Source organism: Oncorhynchus clarkii, chromosome 12 (genome assembly GCF_045791955.1).
Source record: "Oncorhynchus clarkii lewisi isolate Uvic-CL-2024 chromosome 12, UVic_Ocla_1.0, whole genome shotgun sequence".
Classification (NCBI taxonomy): Eukaryota; Metazoa; Chordata; class Actinopteri; order Salmoniformes; family Salmonidae; genus Oncorhynchus; species Oncorhynchus clarkii.
Window position 1 is genome coordinate 17,682,956 of NC_092158.1, and position 22,075 is coordinate 17,705,030.

The following is a 22,075-nucleotide window of genomic DNA, read 5'->3' on the forward strand; positions in this document are numbered from 1 at the left end:
AGACATGAGAAAATAATGACTGCATGCCAAAACAAACAATGTGACAAGGCACAAGAGTAATTGCCAGCTGAAAGGTAAAAAGTTAGCTCTTAAATTATAACTCAAATGGTACCATATTCCCTATGTAGTGCACTACTTTTGACCTGGTCATAAGTGTTGCACTTTATAGGGAATAGAGTGCTATTTGGGACAGACACTTAGATCGGGTGGCAGGTAGCCTAGTGGTTAGAGCATTGGACCAGTAACCAAAAGGTTGCTAGATCCAATCCCCAAGCTACCAAGGTAAAAATCTGTCATTCTGCCCCTGAACAAGTCAGTTAAAACGCTGTTCCTAGGCCGTCGTTGTAAGAATTTCTTCTAAACTGACTTGCCTAGTTAAATAAAGGTTAAAAAAAATCTAATCAAAATGTATTTGCTGAATACAACCTTACCATGAAATGCTTACTTACAAACCCTTAACCAACAATGCAGTTAAGAAAAGTATGACAGTTAATAAAATATTTACTAAATAAAAATAGTAACACAATATAATAACGAGGCTATATACAGGGGTACCAGTACTAAGTCAATGTGCAGGGTACAGGTTGAGTGTGGTAATTAAGGTAATATGTACATGTAAGGGTAAAGTGAACAGATAAACAGCGTGTAGCAGTGTGAAAAAAAAGCAATACAAATAGTCCAGGTAGCCATTGGATTAACTGTTCAGCAGTTTTATGGCTTGGTGGGTACAAACTGCTAAGAATCCTTTTTGACCAAAGACTTGGCACGCCGGTACTGTTTTCCGTGCGGTAACAGAGAGAACAGTCTATGACTAGGGTGGCAGTAGTGCTTGACAATTTTTAGGGCCTTAGATGAAATAGAACAAAAGAGGGGCATCTTTGGACAATATCATAATCCATAATGCTTCAGGAAGGGTCATATTTCTGGACAACACAAGTATTACAGTATAGTGCTCAACTAACAATAACCATAGTTTGAATTTGACAAAAGCATATTCCCTGTGTTCTTTGTCTGAAAATGTCTTGTTGCATTTCAGCAGAATGCCATTTTTTTTTATAAACTAAAACCACACACACACACATCTGAACACCCTCCCCATTCCCTGTATTTTCTAAAGAATCATACTAGGACGGACAAAATACATGCCTATGTGAACCCTATGTGCCCTGGTAAAGTTTCACTAGAGGCAAGAAAAAGTATGTGAATTTCCACATAATTTGATCTGATCTTCATCTAGGTCACAACAATAGACAAACAATCAGCTTAAACTAATAACAAACAATTTAATGTTAATGTCTTTATTGAACACACCGTGTAAACATTCCTAGTGCAGGGTGAAAAATGTATGTGAACCCTTGGATTTAATAACTGGTTGACCCTCAACCAGCAGCAATAACCTCAACCAAATATTTTCTGTAGTTGCGGATCAGACCAGTACAACTGTCAAGATGAATTTTGGACCATTCCCCTCTACAAAAAACTCTTTCAGTTCAGCAATGTTATTGGGATGTCTAGTGTGAACTGCTCTCGAGGTCATGCCACAGCATCTCAAATCGGGTTGAGTTCAGGACTGACTGGGCCATCTCAGAAGGCATTTGGGTCATTGTCCGGTTGTGTTTTCCGTCAATGATAGCAAGCTGTCCAGGCTCTGAGGCAGCAAAAGCAGCCCCAAACCATGATGCTCCTTCCAACATACCTAGGGCTGTGGAACATCCAGGTGTAATTTTGCAAACTTCTGACATGCAGCAATGTTGTTTTTTTTGGACAGCAGTGGCTTCTTCCATGGTGTCCTCCCATGAACACCATTCTTTTTTAGTGTTTTACGAATTGTAGACTCAGAGAAGTTAGCATGTTCCAGAGATTCATGGAAGTCTTTAGCTGACATTCTATGATTCTTCTTAATAACCTCATTGAGCATTCTGCACTGTGATCTTGCAGTCATCTTTGCGGGACGGCCACTCCTAGGGAGAGTAGCAACAGTGCTTTCTCCATTTATAGACAATTTGTCTTACCGTGGGCTGATGAACGTCAAGGCTTTTAGAAATACTTTTGTAACCCTTTCCAGCTTCATGCAAGTCAACAATTCTTAATCTTAGGTCTTCTGAGATCTCTTTTGTTCAAGACATAATTCACATCAGGCAATGCTTCTTATAAATAGCAAACTCAATTTTGTGAAAACATTTTTATAGGACAAGGCATCTCTAACCAACATCTCCAATCTCTTCTCATTGATTGGACTCCAGGCTAGCTGACACCTGACTCCAATTAGCTTTCGGAGAAGTCATTAGCCTAGGGGTTCACATACTTTTTCCAACAAACACTGTGAATGTTTAAATGATATATTCAACATAGACAAGAAAAATACAATAATGTGTGTGTTATTAGTTTAAGCACACTATGTTTGTCTATTGTTGTGACTTGGATGAAGATCAGATCAAATTTGATGACCAATTTATGCAGAAATCCAGGTAATTCCAAAGGGTTCATATACTTCTTCTTTCCACTGTATATAAAGGGAATAGGGTGCATGCCTGTAAATAGCCTCATTATAGTTATTTTATTGTGTTATTTTATTGTGTTACTATTTTTTTTTAATATTTGTTAATTTGTATACTTTTTAACTGCATTTGTGGGAAAGGGCTCGTAAGTAAGCATATAACGATAAAGTCTACACTTGTGGTATTCGGCGCATGTGACAAATACAATTTGATTTGAGACGTGGCCCATCTCTCTATCTTTGTCACAGTAGCAGTGTGGTACAGAGAGCCTGCAAGACCATGAGGGCAGAGGCCCCAGGGCCCCAGCCTGGGAACGCTAAAGATGGTGTTTAGCCTATTCTGAATTCAGTGTTTTTACATTGACTACTGTATGTACATGTTGTTACATCAGCGGTTAAATGTGACCAAATAACTAATTATTGATTTATATTCCAAAATTTTTATTTTTGTGAACTGTTCAGCCTTACTGCTCTACAGGTAACTGCCAAAATAATGGAAACACCAGCATAGAGCGCCTTTATAGGGCATTGAGCCACCATGAGCCGCCAGAACAGTTTCAATGCGCCTTTAAGACCCTTCTTTCAAAGTCACTGAGATCTCTTATTCTAGCCATGGTAGCCAAAATATTGGGCAACTGTAAATTGTTATACATGATACTAAGCATGATGGGATTTTAATTAACTAAAACCACACCTGTGCAGAAGCACCTGCTTTCAATATACTGAGGGGGTTAGATTATCTGTCCCAGGTTACCCTGGTGGGAGGCTAAAAATCAATACATATTTATTTGTCACATGTGCCATAAACAACAGGTGTAGACTAACAGTGAAATGCTTACTTACATACAGGCCCTTCCTAACAATGCAGAGAGAAAAATGGAGAAATAATTAAAAAATACGAATTTACGGAATAAATACAGAATGAGTAACGATAACTTGGCTATATACACGGGGTAGCAGTACTGAGTCAATGTGCAGGGGTATGAGGTAATTGAGGTAGATATGTACATATAACCAGGAATAGGGTGACTATGCAACAGGATAGCAAATTAACAGTAGCAGCAGCATATGTGATGAATCAAAAAAGTCAGTGTAAAAAGGGTATATGCAGATAGTCCGGGTAGTTATTTGGTTAACTATTTAACTAACTATTTAGCAGTCTTATGGCTTGGGGGTAGAAGCTTTTCATGGTCCTGTTAGTTTCAGACTTGGCATGACATTTCCACCTTTAGATTTTGTGGCATAGAAAGTTAAGATATCAGACAGGGGAGGAGATATTAATAATACTCTGAGTAAAAGAGAATGTTTTTGGATTTTCACCCTCCAGACATTATTTCCTAAAGGACTTAATGATGAAATGCCTATGTATGTTATGTTGTGAATTTGCACATGAAATATGTGTCTCTTGTTATTCTGACGTTTTTCGTATGATGTACCCTATGACTAATGAAAACTTGCTATGTCCTCATTGAGATTTTACAGATGTGTTTAATACGCCTTATTCATACACTTTTGTAATATTTATGAAATGCATATTGTTATATTTGGTAGCACTTATTTATTTTTCCTTTGCCTCCAACCCCCTTCGATGTGTAGAACGGATGTGGGTGGGGCCAGATCCACATAATGATGTAACTTTCAAAAAATCCCAAAAGCTCTGATGAAGGCCGTGTGGCTGATACGTAAGCTTATTAAAGATTGGTGATACTATCAAGAGCAGTGTGCTGTTTCCTTTTTCATTCAGTTTCAGACTTGGTGCATTGGTACCGCTTGCCGTGCGGTAGCAGAGAGAACAGGCTATGACTTGGGTGACTGGAGTCTTTGATACATTTTTTTTAGCTTTCCTCTGACACTGCCTGGTATAGAGGTCCTGGATGGCAGGAAGCTTGGCCCCAGTGATGTACTGGGCCGTACGCACTACATTCTGTAACGCCTTGCGGTCAGATGCCAAGCAGTTGCCATACCAGGCAGTGATGCAGCCAGTCAAGATGCTCTCAATGGTGCAGCTGTATAACTTTTTGGGGATCTGAGGGCCAATGCCTAATATTTTCAGCCTCCTGAAGGGGGAAGAGGCGTTGTCGTACCTTCTTCAAGACAGTGTGGGTGTGTGTGGACCATAATAATTCCTTAGTGATGTGGACACTGAGGAATGTGTTAATTATATTACCACCCTACCTTAAATTATTGGGCTTGAGTTACTGTAATGATGTTTTCCATACTGTTTTAATTAGCATATTAACTACCTAATTTGCATAATACCGCATATTCATTTAATACATTTTACTTGTATTTGAATCATCTCTGTGTTCTACACCAGCCCTGAAAATGTCATAACAATATGACCACCCTATGTGGAAATATTGGACAAAAAGTGTTGAATTTAAGATTTCAGACAGGTGCCTTATTGATAACAGATTATCAATGACCTGTCCGCAACCTTTTCGACCTTTTCCGATCACTTCAAAAAAATCTCAGCAATGGTAAATCCTATCCTCATGAAATAAATTGCTGTGTTCCCAAGAAGCTGCTCTTACAACATGGAATACAAAGTATCCCCCTGTGAACACACTGGTTGAATCAATGTCGTTTTCACTTCATTTAAATGACGTTGAAACAACGTGGAATAGACCTTGATTTGACGTCTGTGCCCAGAGGGATAACACCATAACCACATTGAGTAGGATTATGTTTTCACATGCAAATGTTATTGCTTTTGATTAAAAAAAACGCTTTTTCTGCCTTCCCAATGAAAAAAGGATCGACAATAAGAACATATGTTTGATGGAAAATACATTTTTGTTTCTGGACGATGCATCATTGCTACCTTGATAACATGCCCAGCTGGCGCAGATTACTGTTCGATTTGAGGATGGCCAACTCCCTTACCTCTTTTACCCGTTTGCGTCATGGGTCTAGACTAGTAACTATGACGTATGTAATCAGTGAATTGCTGAAGCAGTGTATTGGCTTTGGAGCCAACGGTCGGACATATTGGCACTCCCTAGTAAGAGTAGTTTATGTTTCAAGGACAAAATTACATGTATTTTTTTGTTGCAGTTGGGCCTGTAACATTAGTCATCTCTAAAAATTATACTTATATTTTTTCTGTTTAGCTCACATAATATCATTTAACAGTATGCATGAAGTTGTCTGTAATATAATAAATGTGGCAAAAACGAATGTAAACGTTAACAAATGATGACGGCGCATAGCGCCCCTTATTAGAAATCTAGTGTGTATATATACATAATTTGGTGCACCGCGGCTCAGGTTAATACAATTTGACTCGCTCTTATAACCCTCATTTACTCAAGTGTTTCCTTTATTTTGTCAGTGCCTACCGAGTTGTTGTGTAGATCTATCACACGCTGAGAGCGAGGCCGGAAGTACTTCGATCAATGACGCGCCATGTGGTTGTCAAGGAGTGCGTGACATTATTATGGGATGTTGGGGGTGAAATGGCGCTCGGCGCGGTATTTTGAACAATCGTCTACGTTTCTGTGCTTTTTACCGATATGTTGCTCCGCCTGTATGGACCGGTGAAAGAGTATGTGAGTTAAGGCGTTTCGAGACACTAAAAAGAATAGCTTCAAGGGGAAAGACAAACCACGTAAGAATCTGTTCGCTGTGTGAAAGGGGCAATACTTTGTGTTGCTGCTGGCTAGGCTTGCTAGCTAGCTAACAGCTGATGATATCAATTTGGCCAGTTAGCAGACAGCTAGCAGCATATGAAGATACAATATATAGTAACGTTACTTGTAGTATGTACTTACAAACTGTGGAAATACCTTATTCTAGTTAGCTAACGTAGCTTTGTTATAGGATTCATGTTGTTGAAGCAATATGAAGTTGGAAAATATCCATTCACTTTATTCACCATTCATTCGGATAAAGGAAACTAACGTTGCATATATTTCATAGATAATTATTATTTTACTGATGTTTGAGAGTTACATTGATTATTCAGCCTGTAGCTTTGTGTGACCTATAATTACCTAAAATTCATTGCAAATGCAGCCCTCTAGATAGTTTCCAGCACTCCGACAGATGGACAGCAATTTCTGATTTTGCTAAGCCAGTTTGCCATTCGGGCTTGTCATTGTTTAGCTTCCAGAGGTTAATGCCGCTGTAGTAATCCTGTCTATTCAATATTTGCTAGACGGAAAAATACCTTCCTAGTATAGTCTGTGTGTCTGCTTTGTGAAATGACTTGAAGGCAGCTGGGGCTTTGACTGTCAAATAGTCAGATGATTACGTCGAGGGTTCCTCTCAAGGTTTCTTTCTTCCAAAAGGAAGTCATATCCCCATTTGATTTAGGTCTCTGGGGGTTTGTTATTTGACAAATGACTATTAAGTGTTGGTCTAATGAATGTTATTATTCTACATTTGAATAGGTTTACCAAAAACACATAACAGTTCACCAGTTGTTTTCACATGTGGACATTTGAGAGAATTTAGATGTATTATTCGTGACGTTATTTACGTAAGTTGTATAGTACACAGAGTATCATGCAAGTATTTACATGCTCATAAGGCTTGTTACAGTATGTGACACAAGGCGGAGAACTCTTAATATTATTACTGTGTTGCACTACCAGGTAATCTATCGCAAGCTGTGACCCCATTACTTTATTGGTAAACAAGATTCCTGACATGGGCGTTCATATCTATTGCTCGTTCTTCCTCTCATCTCTTTAGTTGAACTCATGACGAGGTGAAAATGGCGGATATTTCGAAATCCAACCCGGCCTGAAAATAGAAACGTAGCTAGCAAGCTATAGCTGGTCGTTTTCACAGTGCTGCTCCTGTCACAAATTCATGATTTTGACAGGCTGCTTAATAGTTGAGAACAAAAAGCAGGCCCCGATCATATATCCTATCGAAAATTGAGGGGATGAACATCGACCCCCCCCCCCTAGTTTATCAACTTGTATATTATCCTATCTGTCTTATTTTGCGTATGCCGGAGGTAGGACAAAGATTCATTTTCTGGGATGTCCAAAGCGGCCTAGCCAAGCTAACTAACCAGCTATCTACACCTCCGCTATGCAATCCATGACATGTTAGCCAAACTATTTAATTGGCACCGTTCGAGATTCGGCGGATTGTGTTGCAAAGTAGGCTTTTGATCTAGTTGTGTTGCAATCAAAGTTAGGATCATAACGTCGTTGCATAAACATGTTTGTTATTGTTCTTGGTGGCTAGCTAAACTAACGTTAGCGTATTCAGCTTCGTTTAGCTAGCTAGCTAGTGTTAACGACCATAGAAAGCACTGTTAGTTACCGCTGCAGAGCCATTGCAACTCTGCTAATGCTAGCTAAACAGATTATTTATGAATTTATATTGTAACGTCAAGTACTTGATTTTCTATTGCCTGTGTGTGTGTTCTGTAACACCCTTTTCATTGCTTATGAATTCATCGCTGTCTTTGAAACTATTTGGTGTATTTGCGCTTGTGTTTTTGATAGTAGATGTATAAATCTAATATATTCACTAATGTCACACACTGCATGTTTTGGCTGTATATTGTGAATAACATCATTCAAATCCATGGTGATTTGCGCCTTCCATTGTCTTTGCAGTGGTGTGTGTGCAACATCATATGCAGGAATTGGTCATTCTGTTTTAGGCTTCTCACTGTATTTTGTTCACATAGAAAATACTTTTGTAATTGTTCTTGGTTGCCTAACAATTGCTTATGGGCACTAACCAAGAGGTATAAAAGCCTATTGTTAGAAATGCACGTTTTTAGCCCAAGTAGCAGCTATCTATATCTGTTTTATAATGTACTGGTACTTTCCTGTCAGTCATTCTACTGAAAGAACAGTTGTTTAACACATCCAATGGCTTGGTGGAGCTATTGGACTGACATTCTGATGCTTCCTGTTCTGTTTCCAGTAGTGACTGAGCTGAGTGTAAACCTGCAGACATGGACGTGGTGTCGCCAGAGCTGAACAGTCTGCTCCCTGATGAGATCATGGACACAGAGGCCATCATCATGGATGACGACCCCCCCGCCGAGTCCCCTGCAGCCTCTGGCCAATCACAGCCTAGTGACGACTCACCAGTCCCCATGGAAACAGATGTGCCCGCTGTCCCAGAGATCGTAAGCCTGTGTTCGGACGCCCCTCCAACCCAGCTGACCCAAGCCGGGACCACCTCCACCCCCACAGGTTCCACCCTCTGTAGCACCACCTCTGCTACCCAGCTCCTCCTCACCTCTTCCACGGTTTCATCCTCCTCCCTCACCTTGCGACCTGCCACAGCCTCCACCCTAACCTCAACCACCCCTAAAACCACCAGCAGCCTCTCCCGGGTTAGTCTCACCTCGGGGGGCTTACAGAAGCTCTCAGCCCCCTTCACCCTCTCAGCCAACCACCAGATCATCCTCAACAAGGTGGCCTCATCGCCAGGCGCAGACACCACTAGGTCCCAAGGCACCACCACCACTACCACTACTCCAGGGGGCCAGCAGTTCATGGTGACGGCCATAGGAAAGTCTGGCCAGCCTATTGTGCTGCAGCTGCCCCACACAGGCTCCAAGTCTGCCTCAGTGCAGGGTCTGGGGGAGGCCAAGGCCAACCCGCAGCATTTCAAGGTGGTGACGGTCAGCTCGGCCAGTCAGGTATCCACCCTGCAGGCCCAGCAGCTGAAGACTGTACAGGTGAGACCTGTTTGTTTACTTGTTTATTGACTTGTTTACCTTTTTGTCTCAAGGGTCTGGATTCTTTGCGCAATTCATCAGAAAGTAATTCAGTGTCTTTACTATGCTGTGTGTAGTGAGGAGATTCATTTAGCTATGTGTTGTCATGAAGAGCCTTATAAGGCTGGAAATCAATCCCCAACTGTAACCCCTCCACAAACACCTTATGTGATCATCTTCATTTCAAGTACACTCACATGCATTTACTTGGTTGGTGAAAGGAGGGGTTACAATTCCACATCATTGCTATTTACATAGAGAAAAAATACATTTATTGGCATGTCCAAACCTAAGTGTTGAAATTACTAAATAAACATTCTGAAGCAAATACTATAACAATTTTTTATGGTGGATGATGTTGACGGGCTTTATAGGTCTGGGCTTGATCTCTAAGCTGTAGTTTGTGCAGTGAAGGTAAATGAACATGTTTCTCAATAGATTGCTAAGAAAACTCAGGTGTCTTCGGCTGGACCAATCAAGTTTGTCTTCACTAAAGCTGTCAACAACAAAGGTCTGACTGCCCAGACATCAGTATCCAATGTCATTACAGGTAATCCCCCTGACATGCTCTTCATATTGACATCTTCATAGAAAGAATGCTTGGTTTCCAATGTGCCACACACACCCATGGATAGCTGTGTAATTGAAAGTTCAGACTATTATAACTGCTTTGAGCCATAGAAATGTATATAGACTTTGATCCCTGCCCCAATTGTTTCTGACCTTATCGTTGTGATTCTGTGTCCTTCCCTAACCCCACCCACCCAGGTCGGGTCCTGTCCACAAGCAGCCCGGTGACCCCCCCACGGACCATCACCCTCTCTGAGACCCTCGGCTCCAGCAGCAAGATCGCCATCTCCCCCCTCAAGTCGCCCAGCAAGGTCAGACATGCTGCCACTCAATCCCTCTGACCCCACTTTGAGTGAGGGAGAGAGAACCAGTGCAGTTTCAGGGTCTGACATTAGAGTGGCCTACTGGCCCGGGGCCAGTAAACGCATTTCCAGTCAGTGGATCTCCTTTTTGCGTTCCAGTTCAACGTATACTTGCTCTGTCGCAGTCTACCATTGAAGACTACATACGTAAAAGTCATGTTATTTCTATTTGCGCAATATGATTATGATTAGCCATTCACTAAAGCACCACCACGCTGCCGTAAGTCACAACGTCTTGAGAAGTACAAGAGTTCGACACGCGCAAGCACGGCACAGCGCAAGCTTTCCAGAGCAAAAACAAGCACCCATCAATCTACTCGCTCAGCTTATTTATTTTAACTAAGGAAAGTGATTTGAAAAAGTGAACATACTAGCAATATACTGGCTACTGTTGATAGTCTGCAAAATACACTTTAGCATTTGTCTTGGCTAGTCTACCGTAGCCAGGTCAATATCTTTTGAAGCCAATTCTCTTAAAGGAGCATTGTCCTATTTTGAGATGATACATTTTTTTTTTTGAAAATCATCTCAAAAGGACATACTTTAGAAACAAAAATGAATGCAGTTAATACATTTTAAATTCTAAATAATAGAGTAATGACCTGCATTGTACAAAACGTTAGGAACACCTTCCCACTATTGAGTTGTGCTCAGAACAGCCTCAATACGTTGGGGTATGTACTCTACAAGGTGTCGAAAGCGTTCCACAGGGATTCTGGCCCATGTTGACTCCAGTGCTTCCAACAGGTGTGTCATAGTTGGTTGGATGTCCTTTGGGTGGTGGACCATTCTGAATACACACAGGAAACTGTTGAGTGTGAAACCCAGCAGCATTGCAGTTCTTGACACACTCAAACCGGTGCACCTACTACCATACCCTATTCAAAGGCACTTAAATATTTTCTTTCCCATTCACCTGCTAAATGGCACACAAACACAATCCATGTCTTAAGGCTTGAACATCCTTATTTAACCTGCCTCCTCCTCTTCATCTACACTGATTGAAGTGTATTTAACAGGTGACATCAATAAAGGATCGTAGCTTTCACCTGGATTCACCTGGTCAGTCTGTCATGGAAAGAGCAGGTGTTCCTAATGTTTTGTACACTCAGTGAATATTACACCACTATTTAATACATATCATAATAACCAAATCTAGCATATTTAATAGCTGCATATAAAGAGAAAGCATGCCAACCTATAGGTCCCGCATGACCCCAATCCATTTAGAAACTATACCATGTCTGGGCCAGTGAGTGGGGTCCTGAGTTTTCTCCCATTTTGTGTTTGGATGACAACTTGGAGCTATTGACATGTATTAGTAAACATATCATTCTGTTTTCTCTTTGTGTGACAGTTGACGGTGGTGTCGGTGGCCTCACAGGTCCCCAACTCCCCTCAGAAGTCAGTGTCTCTGCCTCTCAACATGGCCCACCTGGGACATCAGATACTATTACAACAGTCTACAGCCACCTCCCCAGCCAAGGTAGTCTCAACCCATTCTACTGCGCAGCTACAACTAGCTTTTATAACAGTGTTTCTCAACTGTGGTCCTCTCTGACCCCCAGAACTGCACATTTTTTGTTTTATTCAAACACTGGAACACCTGATTCAACTAGCCAACTAATCACCAAGACCTTGATCATCAGGTATGCTACTGCTGATGCTCTTGGAAATAATCTTGACTGTTTTCTCCCCTCCTCGCAGACCATGAAGCCTGTGCAGACTGTGACGGTGGGAGGGGTGGGCGCCCCCCAATTTAAGACCATCTTTCCCCTGTCCACCCCATCCAACGTGCAGCAGATCCAGGTGCCAGGCAGCCGCTTCCACTACGTCAGGCTGGTCACTGCCACCACGGGCAGCAGCACGGGACATGCCGGCAGCCCCATCACTAACTCATCCATGACAGGTAGGAGCCAGACTCCCAACTCACCATCCATACAGAGTGGCAGGGAAAGGATTTTAGGTCCAAACAGTGCCATAAATATATAGTGTATATACAACGGTATATAATGACCTGTTTTCCTTCCATAGCCAAGCCCATGGTGGTCAACACAACCCAAGTCAGGATGTCTGTCCCCATTGTCCCAGCACAGACAATGAAGCAGGTGAAACACACGTGACACGAACACACTACTTACTTACAGATTGAATTGCTCCCCTAATCATACATTCACTCAGCCACGACAACATGCACTATCAATAAGGTGAGTGTAATTGAACGAACCTTCATTGTTCTCCTCCTCTCTCAGGTGGTGCCTAAGCCCTTGACATCGTCAGGCCAGGTGCTGACCACTCAGACCCAGCAAAGGTTGATCATGCCCGCCACATCGCTACCCCAGATTCAGCCCAACCTCACCAATCTACCCCCGGGTACCGTATTGGCGCCTGCCCCTGGCTCTGGGAACATGGGCTACGCCGTGCTGCCCGCACAATACGTCACACAGGTACAGGGCTGGAATGTGTGTTGAATGCATTTTAAACGTGTGTGTTTGTGCTCTCACACTTCTCTCTCCCTTCTCCAGCTCCAGCAGTCGGCGTATGTGACTCTGGCCAGCAGCTCTGGGTTCTCCACCCCTACAGGCATCCAGACTCAGGCCAGACTGCCTCTCAATGGGTAAGCACAACACCACACAGGAAATTCCCAGCTGGAGATCTGTGGTTTGATGGCAAAGAAGTCCTTGCCAGTAGAATAAGTCAGTACAATAAAGCACCTTTGTTTGAAGGTTTTAAATTCCTTTTGATATGAAATGTTATGACAACGTTGTAATAAACTCACTGCCCTGACTAATTATAAGCATATTCCCTTCTCCCACAGCTTATCAACATCAGGCGCTGCCTTCAGACCACGGAAGCCCTGTAACTGCACCAAATCTCAGTGTCTCAAACTGTACGTACTATAATAACTTACAGGGAACTCAACTATTGATGTTTAACAGGATTCCTGCTTTAAAAAGTAAATGTCCTGTATTTAGACGTGTAGACGTCATTTGAGATGGGCCTAACCTCTAGCTGTCTATGTTGTGTCTGAATGCTCTCTCTGCAGGTACTGTGACTGTTTTGCCAACGGGGAGTTCTGTCAGAACTGTAACTGTACCAACTGCTTCAACAACCTGGAACACGAGACGGACCGAGCTAAAGCCATCAAGGTGAGGAACAAGACCTCAGATTTGACTCAACTTTATTTGTCTCACCTTATTCTTCCTTTGTGTGAAAGAAAAGCTTGGTGTGACAAATGTGCTCTTTGATTCGTGATATGATTTGGCCTTGTGTAATAAATAACTGTCTGTTATATCTGACTCCTTGTGTACAGAGTTGTTTTAAAAGGAGTGTATCATTTCCCCAGGCATGTCTGGACCGTAACCCGGAGGCGTTCAAGCCCAAGATCGGTAAAGGTAAAGAGGGCGAGTCGGACCGCAGACACAGCAAAGGCTGCAACTGTAAACGCTCAGGCTGCCTGAAGAACTACTGCGAGTGTTACGAGGTGGGTCTCTCTCTCTCTCTCTCTCTCTGTCTCTGTCTCTGTCTCTCTCTCTCTGTCTGTCTCTCTGTCTGTCTCTCTCTCTCTGTGTCTGTCTCTCTCTCTCTGTGTCTGTCTCTCTCTCACTCTCTGTGTGTCAAGCAAGTGAAATGGTACAATCAGTAAACATTACACTCACAAAAGTTTCAAAGCAATGGAGATGTCATATTATGGCTATGAACAGTGTTGTAATGATGTACAAAAGGGAAAATAAATGAACATAAATATGGGTTGTATTTACAATGGTGTTTGTTCTTCACTGGTTGCCTTTTCTTGTGGCAACAGGTCACAAATCTTGCTGCTTTGATGGCACACTGGTATTTCACCCTGCAGATATGAGTTATTTTCAAATTCTTTGTAGATCTGTGCAATCTTTATTTTTATTTTTTTATTTAACTAGTCAGTTAAGAACATTCTTATTTACAATGATGGCCTACCGGGGAACAATGGGTTAACTGCCTTGTTCGAGGGCAGAACGACAGATTTTTACCTTGTCGGGATTCGATCCAGCAACTTTTCGGTTACTGGACCAACGCTCTAACCACTAAGCTACCTGCCACCCCAATCTTAGAGAAAAATGTGTCTAATATGGTCAAACATTTGGCAGGAGGTTAGGAAGTGCAGCTCAGTTTCTACCTCATTTTGTGGGCAATGTGCACTATGTGCCTACGGCGGTCTCTCTCAATAGCAAAGCTATGCTACTGTCTGTACATAGTCAAAGCTTTCCTTAATTTTGGGTCAGTCAGTTTAGGGCCAAATAGCATTCTAGTTTGTTCTCTTTTTTTGTAAACTCTTTCCAATGTGTCAAGTAATTATCTTTTTGTTTTCTCATGATTTTGTTGGGTCTAATTGTGTTGCTGTCCTGGGGCTCTGTGGGGTGTGTTTATGTTTGTGCACAGAGTCCCAGGACCAGCTTGCATAGGGGACTCTTCTCCAGGTTCATCTCTCTGTAGGTGATGGTTTTGTTATGGAAGGTTTGGAAATCGCTTCCTTTTTAGGTGGTTGTAGAATTTAACGTTTATTTTCTGGATTTTGATAATTAGGGGATATCGGCCTAATTCTGCTCTGCATGCATTATTTGGTGTTTTACGTTGGACATGGAGGATGTTTTTGCAGAATTCTTCATGCAGTGTCTCAATTTGGTGTTTGTCCCATTTTGTGAATTATTTTTGTTGGTGAGCGGACCCAAACCGCAGAGGGCAAGGGGTTCTAAAACTGAGTCAAGTATTTTTTTTTCCAGATCCTGACTGGGTTGTTGATTTTTATGTTCCTTTTGATGGCGTAGAAGGCCCTTCTTGCCTTGTCTCTTAGATTGTTCACAGCCATGTGGAAGTTGCCTGTGGTGCTGATGTTTAGGCCGAGGTACGTATAGTTTGTGTAAATTAGGGTGTGCAGGGTGAATACGTGGTCTGTTGTAATTGGAGAGTCCAGTTGGTTCTGGTATTCTTTAATAGCTTATTCTAAGATATGTATTTGATCATGGACATGTTTTTTGCTGTTTGAATTTTATTATAGAACCAAAAGGATTGGAGAAGTGGTTATCCATACATCTCCATTTTGAATAGATGCAGTGCATTCCGAAAGTATACAGGCCCCTTGACTTTTTCCACATTTTGTTACATTACAGCCTTATTCTAAAATGGATTCAATTGTTTTTCCCCCCTCATCAATCTACACACAATACCCCATAATGACAAAGCAAAAACTGTTTTTTAGAAATTTTAGCAAACTTTTATAAAAAATAAAATGGAAATATGACATTTCCGTAAGTATTCAGACCCTTTACTCAGTACTTTGTTGAAGCATCTTTGGCAGCGATTACAGCGTAGAGTCTTCTTGGGTATGACACTACAAGCTTGGCACACCTGTATTTAGAGTTTCTCCCATTCTTTTCTGCAAATCGTCTCAAGCTCTTTCAGGTTGGATGGAGAGCATCGCTTGTCGTATAATATTCTAATCAAGTGAGGGAGACTCATTTCTTCAACAATCCCCCGATTGAGGCCACTGTGTTCTTGGGGACCATCAATGCTGCAGACATTTTTTTTGTACCCTTCCCCAGTTCTGTGCCTCGACACAATCCTGTCTCTGAGCTCTATGGACAATTCCTTCCACCTCATGGCTTAGTTTTTGCTCCGATATGCACTGTCAACTGTGGGACGTTATATAGACAGGTGTGTGCCTTTCCAAATTAAGTTATAAAAACATCTCAAGGAAGATCAGTGGAAACAGGATGCACCTGAGTTCAATTTCAGGTCTGAAAGCAAAGGGTCTAAATATTTATGTAAATACGGTATTTCTGTTTTGCAACAACAACAAAAAAGTCCATAAACCTGTTTTCGCTTTGTCATTATGGGTTATTGTTTGTAGATTGAGGATTGTATTTAATCCATTTTAGAATAAGGGTGTAATGTAACAATGTGGAACATGTGAAGGGGTCTGAATACTTTCTGAATTAACTAACTCTTCGTGTTTGTTCCAATTTTCCCGGAAGTGGTTAGATTCCATGGATTCTTGAATTACATTGTGTTGATTTCTGACGTGATGTTCCTTTTTCTGTAGTGTGTCAATGATTCACCATAGTGAAGGTGTAGGCTCAGGTTTTCTGCATCTGTTTTTGGTTGGACAGGTTTCTCAATTTCTTTCGTAGGTTTTGCATTCTTCATCAAACCATTTGTCAGAGTTTTTTTTTATTTTCTTAGGTTGCCTGCTCTCAATTTTTAGGTTTGATAAGGAAGCTGAAATGTCAAATATACTGTTTAGGCTTTGTACTGCCAAGTTTACACCTTCACTAAATACAGTGAAATGTTTTGTCCAGGAAGTTATCTAAAAGGAATTGAATTTGCTGTTGCCTAATTGTTCGTTTTTTTCCCGGTGGGTTTCTACACTACTTTCATTCCATCTATAGCATTTCTTAATATTATTCAGTTCCTTTGGCTTTGATGCCTCTACTTGAACAGAGCAATATTCAATCATAACTATGATTTTGCTGATAGGGGTGTCAGTGGGCTGACTGAACACTCTGAGAGACTGGGTTGAAGTCAGTGATAAAGTAATCTACAGTACTACTGCCAAGGGACGAGCTGTAGGTGTACCTACCATAGGAGTCTCCTCGACGCCTACCATTTACTATGTACATACCCAGCGTGCAACAGAGCTCCAGGAGTTGTTTTATTATTTTATTTAACTAGTTGTGACTGGGGGGGGGCATATAGGGTGTGGCCAGGGTTTGTTTGGGGGGGGGGGGCATATAGGGTGTGGCCAGGGTTTGTTTGGGGGGGGGTCTCAGCTGGTTGGAGGTAAGGGCTGTGATCTGGGTGTATGTCCTCTTGGCGTGGCTTTTCTTGATGCAGGTCCTTCTGGAAGGGGTCTCGCAGGTCTGGGATGGTGTCTTGGCGGGATATCTGTTGCTCCTGTGTGAGGTGCTGGGGCTGCGGTTGAGGGTGACTTCCTTCAGGGTCCTGGCAAAAGTTGGGATTGCTGCCTTGTAGAGGTGGACCTGGTCGTAAAGACTATTCAAGTCCAGGGTGGACTATAACATTGTACTCTGTTCTATTATATGTTGCACGCCACTTTACATCAGGGGTGGCCAGTCTTATCCCTGAAGCGGTGGGTGCAGGCTTCTGGTCCGACCTACTAGTAGCACACCACGTTCTTGGTCACGCCTGCTTATTTATTGAGACTCTCTCTGCCAGGCCAAGATCATGTGCTCGTCTACCTGTAAGTGTGTGGGCTGTAAGAACTTTGAAGAGAGCCCTGAGAGGAAGACTCTGATGCACCTGGCCGACGCAGCTGAGGTCAGAGTTCAACAACAGACGGCAGCCAAGACCAAGCTGTCATCACAGATCTCAGACCTGCTTACACGGACCACTCCCGCCATCACCAGCGGAGGGGGGAGGTAAGACTCCCTCCCTCTCTACACTCGCCCTCTCCAGCCTCACCCCCTCTCTACTCACCCCCTCTACCTACCCCCTCTCCTCAACGCATCTTCTCTAGATTTATTTTTTCTATTCTTAACGCCACCTCCCTCTCACCCCCCTCTCTCCAGCCTCGGCTCCCCCTCTCTCCAGCCTCGGCTCCCCCTCTCTCCAGCCTCGGTTCTGTACTCCCCATCTATGCTGTATCTTGTTCTAGAGCAGTGGCTAATCTCTTCATCCTCTCTCAACCAGGATGCCCTATACGTTTGTGACGAAGGAGGTGGCGGAGGTGACATGCGAGTGTCTGCTGGAGCAGGCTGAGCAGGCAGAGCTGAACCAGCAGCCCCAGGCCACCGCAGAGAGGATGATCCTGGAGGAGTTTGGACGCTGCCTCATGAGGATCATCAGCTCGGCGGGAAAGACAGACTGTCCCTCCATCAACTGCTAGGCTAGGTCCAAGGGCTCTCTCGATTTGCCTCTCACCCAGCGCAGAGAGAACTCGTTCCTGGGAGACTGAAAGGGTGGCCCCCTTTCTCCCCAAGCCCCAGAGCTAAACATTGGTACTGGCGAGTGGTGGTGATCCCTGGAGGTCCTTGGTTTCTCGGTCTCCCAGGCTAGCTATCCCCATAGACATTGGATTGGGAGGAGAGTGGACTGCCCCGTCAACTGTTACCTAGCTAGACCCAGCACCAGGAGGCAAGGACAGCCCTGTGCAATGCTTACCCAGCCTCAGAGCTCTAGCATTGGGAGAACTAAGGGACATTAATTGCTATGGCGCTGGTGCTGCTCCTTCTTCACAGTTAGTGGGAACAGCCTTGGTTGAAGGGAGGGGCTGTCCCCATGCCTGCCTGAAAAAACAAGGATTGTGGGAGAAACTTGGCAGAGAAAGAAGTGCAAGGGTAGAGCAAACGAGCGGGACCAGGATTTGGGTTTTAACCAGTTCTTGGTTTCGGTGCACCCTCTGACTGAGTGGAATAGCACAGTTTGTTTGTGTTTTTGGAAGGGGGTTGTTTTAGACTTACCGTACACACTTTTTTTGATAATAGGTATTTTTACATGTGTTGTTTTTTCTTCTAATGTATTTTTTTTTCTACCATCCTATTATGGCTCTGTTTGTCCCTCTCCTTCTCTCTGGTGTGATATTAACATGTTTTAATCATTTCTGATGATTCTTCAGTTAGTAGCCCAGGTTCTAATCATGATGCTGATATCTCTACAGTTGCTAGCTTTTACTGTAGTCCACAAGATACCCCCACTATTTATTTTCCTCAACCACCGTTTCAACTTGTGCTTATAAAAATTTCTAAGAACAAATTCTAAATTCCCACTTTTGATTTTATCATGGATATGGATTCTATTTACCATTTTTAAACAAATAATTGTTAACTATTTAAATTTGCATTCACCAAACTGTGTTTTGGGGTAGCATACAGTCCTGTTTCTGACACTTTCAGGCAGGGTAAAGTTCCACAATATCAAATCCAAGTTATTTACTCTGCTAAAGTGCTTATGGTACTCTAAACTCTAAATGAATTGTGAAGTTAGGAAAGTTGTCCACTTATTAGATAAATAGGAATATTGGAATCTAAGTGACCCTACTTTAACTTCTTTGTGAATAACAAAGATGTAGAGTAATGTATGTAGAATAGTGTTGGATCACTGTCAAGGGACAGATTGTTTGATTGGATAATGAATCTAGCCATAGTATCACCGTATGTCAGGAGCACTGCAACTATTTTAGCATAGCAGAGTGCCTTTAGTCTACAGTGAGCTGATGATTGGGCATGGTAACATTTTTCTACAATGTCATCATGGATTAGGCTACCAGGTAACACATGATTTGGCCTCTGTGTGTCACACTAACTCTGCCCATCAAGTATGTATTCAACAGCATCTGGGTGGTGTTTCTAAAACTCGTATTATCATGTCCACTAGTCTGGCTAACACACAACTCTCAAGTCCTCCTGACTTCAGTCTGGAATGGCTCCTCCATGTTGGCACAATGCGTCAATAATGAAGAGGGCTGTGTTTTTACTGGTTGGTTCTCTTCTGTATTATTCTCACTAAAACTCCAACATGCATGGCCACACAGCCCCATTACATTGGTTGTATTTTAAAAACAACGAGAGGTCTCAACCTCTGAGGGGGAAAAATCACATTTGATTGAACCAATCAAAGCCATCGCTCAATTTCTGAGTGAATATTGCATTAATGGCCTTCTTTCCAGACCAGTGTACGACAGCTGTCCCTGTGCTGTGAGTCATGTGGGTCGTGCCAGCCAGGCTACATTTCCCCCTCACAAAGCCAATCCCTCTCTGTTTTTGTATTGGGGTGAGTCTTGTGTGTGTTTGCGTGTTGTTTTTAAAATACTGTTATTAGTAGATTTATTTCCCCCCAGGATACCTTTGCCTTACGTTCCCCAGTCTGCTCAGGGCATTGAAGGACTTTTACTACGTTGTCAATTGTTTCCCCCAATGTTGTTGAAGACGCACACATACTTATTAAAACACGTTCAAGATCTATCAAAAAGCAGGCGTTTGTTGATATAGATTGCCCTTGTCCAAAAGAGCATGACCATGTTATACACCATCACACATCCTTTTTACAGCTGTAATCATCCCTATGCACTGAAAACTTTGTTTATTGTATGGCTGATCTTGCTGGATGCTGAGGTTATTACAAAATTGCTGTACAGGAGCATCAACAATTGGTTTGAGTAGCGTGATGCATCCCTAATAAAACACATTTCTCTAGGCCCTGTTCAGGAGGGTGCAATGTTACAGAACGTTCAGATAGAAATGTATTGTGTAGAACTAATAGTGGTATTTCAGGTAGGGGATTGGAATTATTGGCACTATGTTACATTTCTATTTGTAACATTTGTTGAGTCTCCCCTCATTGAATACAGCCCTGGTATCCATTGTCAACCCACAAAGTGGGATGTTTCAAAGGGCTTCCAATAGTTGAGCACAAACAGAAGGCTGCTCTGAAAGTGCTCTGCCCAGCTCACTCCCTTAATCTGATGTTGAAGGGTGGTGGGAAATTGTTTTTAGATTGTCTTCTAACAGAGAGAAATGTAACATAAAAAATACATTTATATTATCAATAAAACTAAACAGCAAAGTTGTGCTCTGTCTGTGAACAGAAAAGTTCCTATCAAATCTATATATTTCAGGAGAAACCTAGCCTTCTATCAGGTAACCTAACCCATGGCATCTGGTAGTGCTCTGTACACTAGACAAAACAATAAACCTTTGTACCTTCTTAATGTTTGCAATATCAGGCTTTTTTCACTGAGGGAATCTCTGTAATGAACTGATCTGTGTAAATATGTTACCTGCTGCCCCTCCATGTATAAAAGCCCCTGTGCAACAGCTCAGTAGTACTACTTGGTTGTTTGATTGTATATCGTATGTTAAGTGACCATTGCCTGTATTACTTTTTAGGTGAAATCATGTTTGTCTTTTTTCTTATGTCACCATTCTTGTAAACATCTCTTTCTGTCTGGAATTATTTATCTCATGTTATCCTGACTATAACACAGTATCACCAAAATGAAAGTACTTTTAATTATTTTCAGATTTATATTGAGTAAAGCCTATGTAAGATGTTGTGACTGTAATGTAAGCAAAATACAAAGCAAATAAAATTTATAGTTCTGTAAAAAAATGTTTTCTCAATCTTTGCACTAAATTGCATTCATTTTCTGATTTCAGATGTCTGATTGTTTTAGACAATAACAAGTTGATTTGTACGTGATTGATGCTATGCATTAACACTACACTGTAATTGTAACACTTGGATGTGTAAAATATTTTATAGAAGTCCCGCCTTGTGTTTTTCCTACATTGCTTTGCTGTGTTTATAATGCGCATGCGCATTATACGAGAGTTTTTGCCGCTTCCCTTTCATGAAGAGAAGAGCGAGCGAGTATCTGGCGAGTTATATGAACATAACCTGAAGATTGTCGCCCTTGTTTTGCGAGATAACATAGGATTTGAGGCATATCTCCGCTTTATAGTTCAGTAAGTTTTCTTCCGTGTCGTAACATAGCAAGCTAGCTACAACAATACACTCACTGTATGTATGGTACGTGTGTGTATTTGGATGTATATGCAGTACCAGTCAAACGTTTGGACACCCACTCATTACATTTTTTAATTAAAAAAAAATATTCTCTACATTTGTAGAATAATAGTGAAGACATCAAAACTATGAAATAACACATGGAATCATGTTGTAACCAAAAAAGTGTTAGTCCCACTAAACTCAATCTGAGGTGGGCTGCAATCTGAGGTGCAGTTAACTCTAATGAATTTATCCTCTGCAGCAGAGGTAACTGCCTTCCTTTCCTGTGGCGGTCCTCATGAGAGCAAGTTTCATCATAGTGCTTGGTGGTTTTGTGACTGCACTTGAAGAAACTTTCAAAGTTCTTAATTTTCTGGATTGACTGACTATTTTTTATTTAACTAGGCAAGTCCGTTAAGAACAAATTATTTTCTACAATGA

The 22,075-nt window shown here is 42.0% G+C and overlaps 1 protein-coding gene across 3 annotated transcripts; it reads left to right on the forward strand.

Moving 5' to 3' along the window:
• The first annotated feature begins 5,894 nt into the window (after positions 1-5,894).
• On the forward strand, positions 5,895-21,235 carry LOC139422800 (protein lin-54 homolog). Of its 3 annotated transcripts, none has more exons than XM_071174159.1 (14): positions 5,895-6,107; positions 8,396-9,161; positions 9,639-9,750; positions 9,969-10,081; positions 11,490-11,618; positions 11,840-12,041; positions 12,167-12,240; positions 12,385-12,579; positions 12,658-12,749; positions 12,951-13,022; positions 13,179-13,281; positions 13,479-13,616; positions 17,345-17,547; positions 17,819-21,235. In XM_071174159.1, exons 2-14 carry the CDS (start codon positions 8,427-8,429, stop codon positions 18,012-18,014), a joined length of 2,364 nt encoding a protein of 787 aa, XP_071030260.1. In that variant the 5' UTR covers positions 5,895-6,107; positions 8,396-8,426; the 3' UTR covers positions 18,015-21,235. The 3 variants fall into 3 exon arrangements, with proteins under 3 accessions (XP_071030260.1, XP_071030262.1, XP_071030261.1); XM_071174161.1 differs by lacking the exon at positions 5,895-6,107 and adding an exon at positions 7,286-7,614; XM_071174160.1 differs by lacking the exon at positions 5,895-6,107 and adding an exon at positions 7,286-7,466.
• Positions 21,236-22,075: the final 840 nt, after the last annotated feature.

Coding starts and splice junctions, on each gene's coding strand:
- LOC139422800 (XM_071174159.1), top strand. CDS start 8,427: ATGGACGTGGTGTCGCCAGAGCTGAACAGTCTGCTCCCTGATGAGATC. Junction 12,042..12,166: donor CACTAACTCATCCATGACAG/GTAGGAGCCAGA, acceptor TTCCTTCCATAG/CCAAGCCCATGGTGGTCAAC. Junction 12,580..12,657: donor CCGCACAATACGTCACACAG/GTACAGGGCTGG, acceptor TCCCTTCTCCAG/CTCCAGCAGTCGGCGTATGT.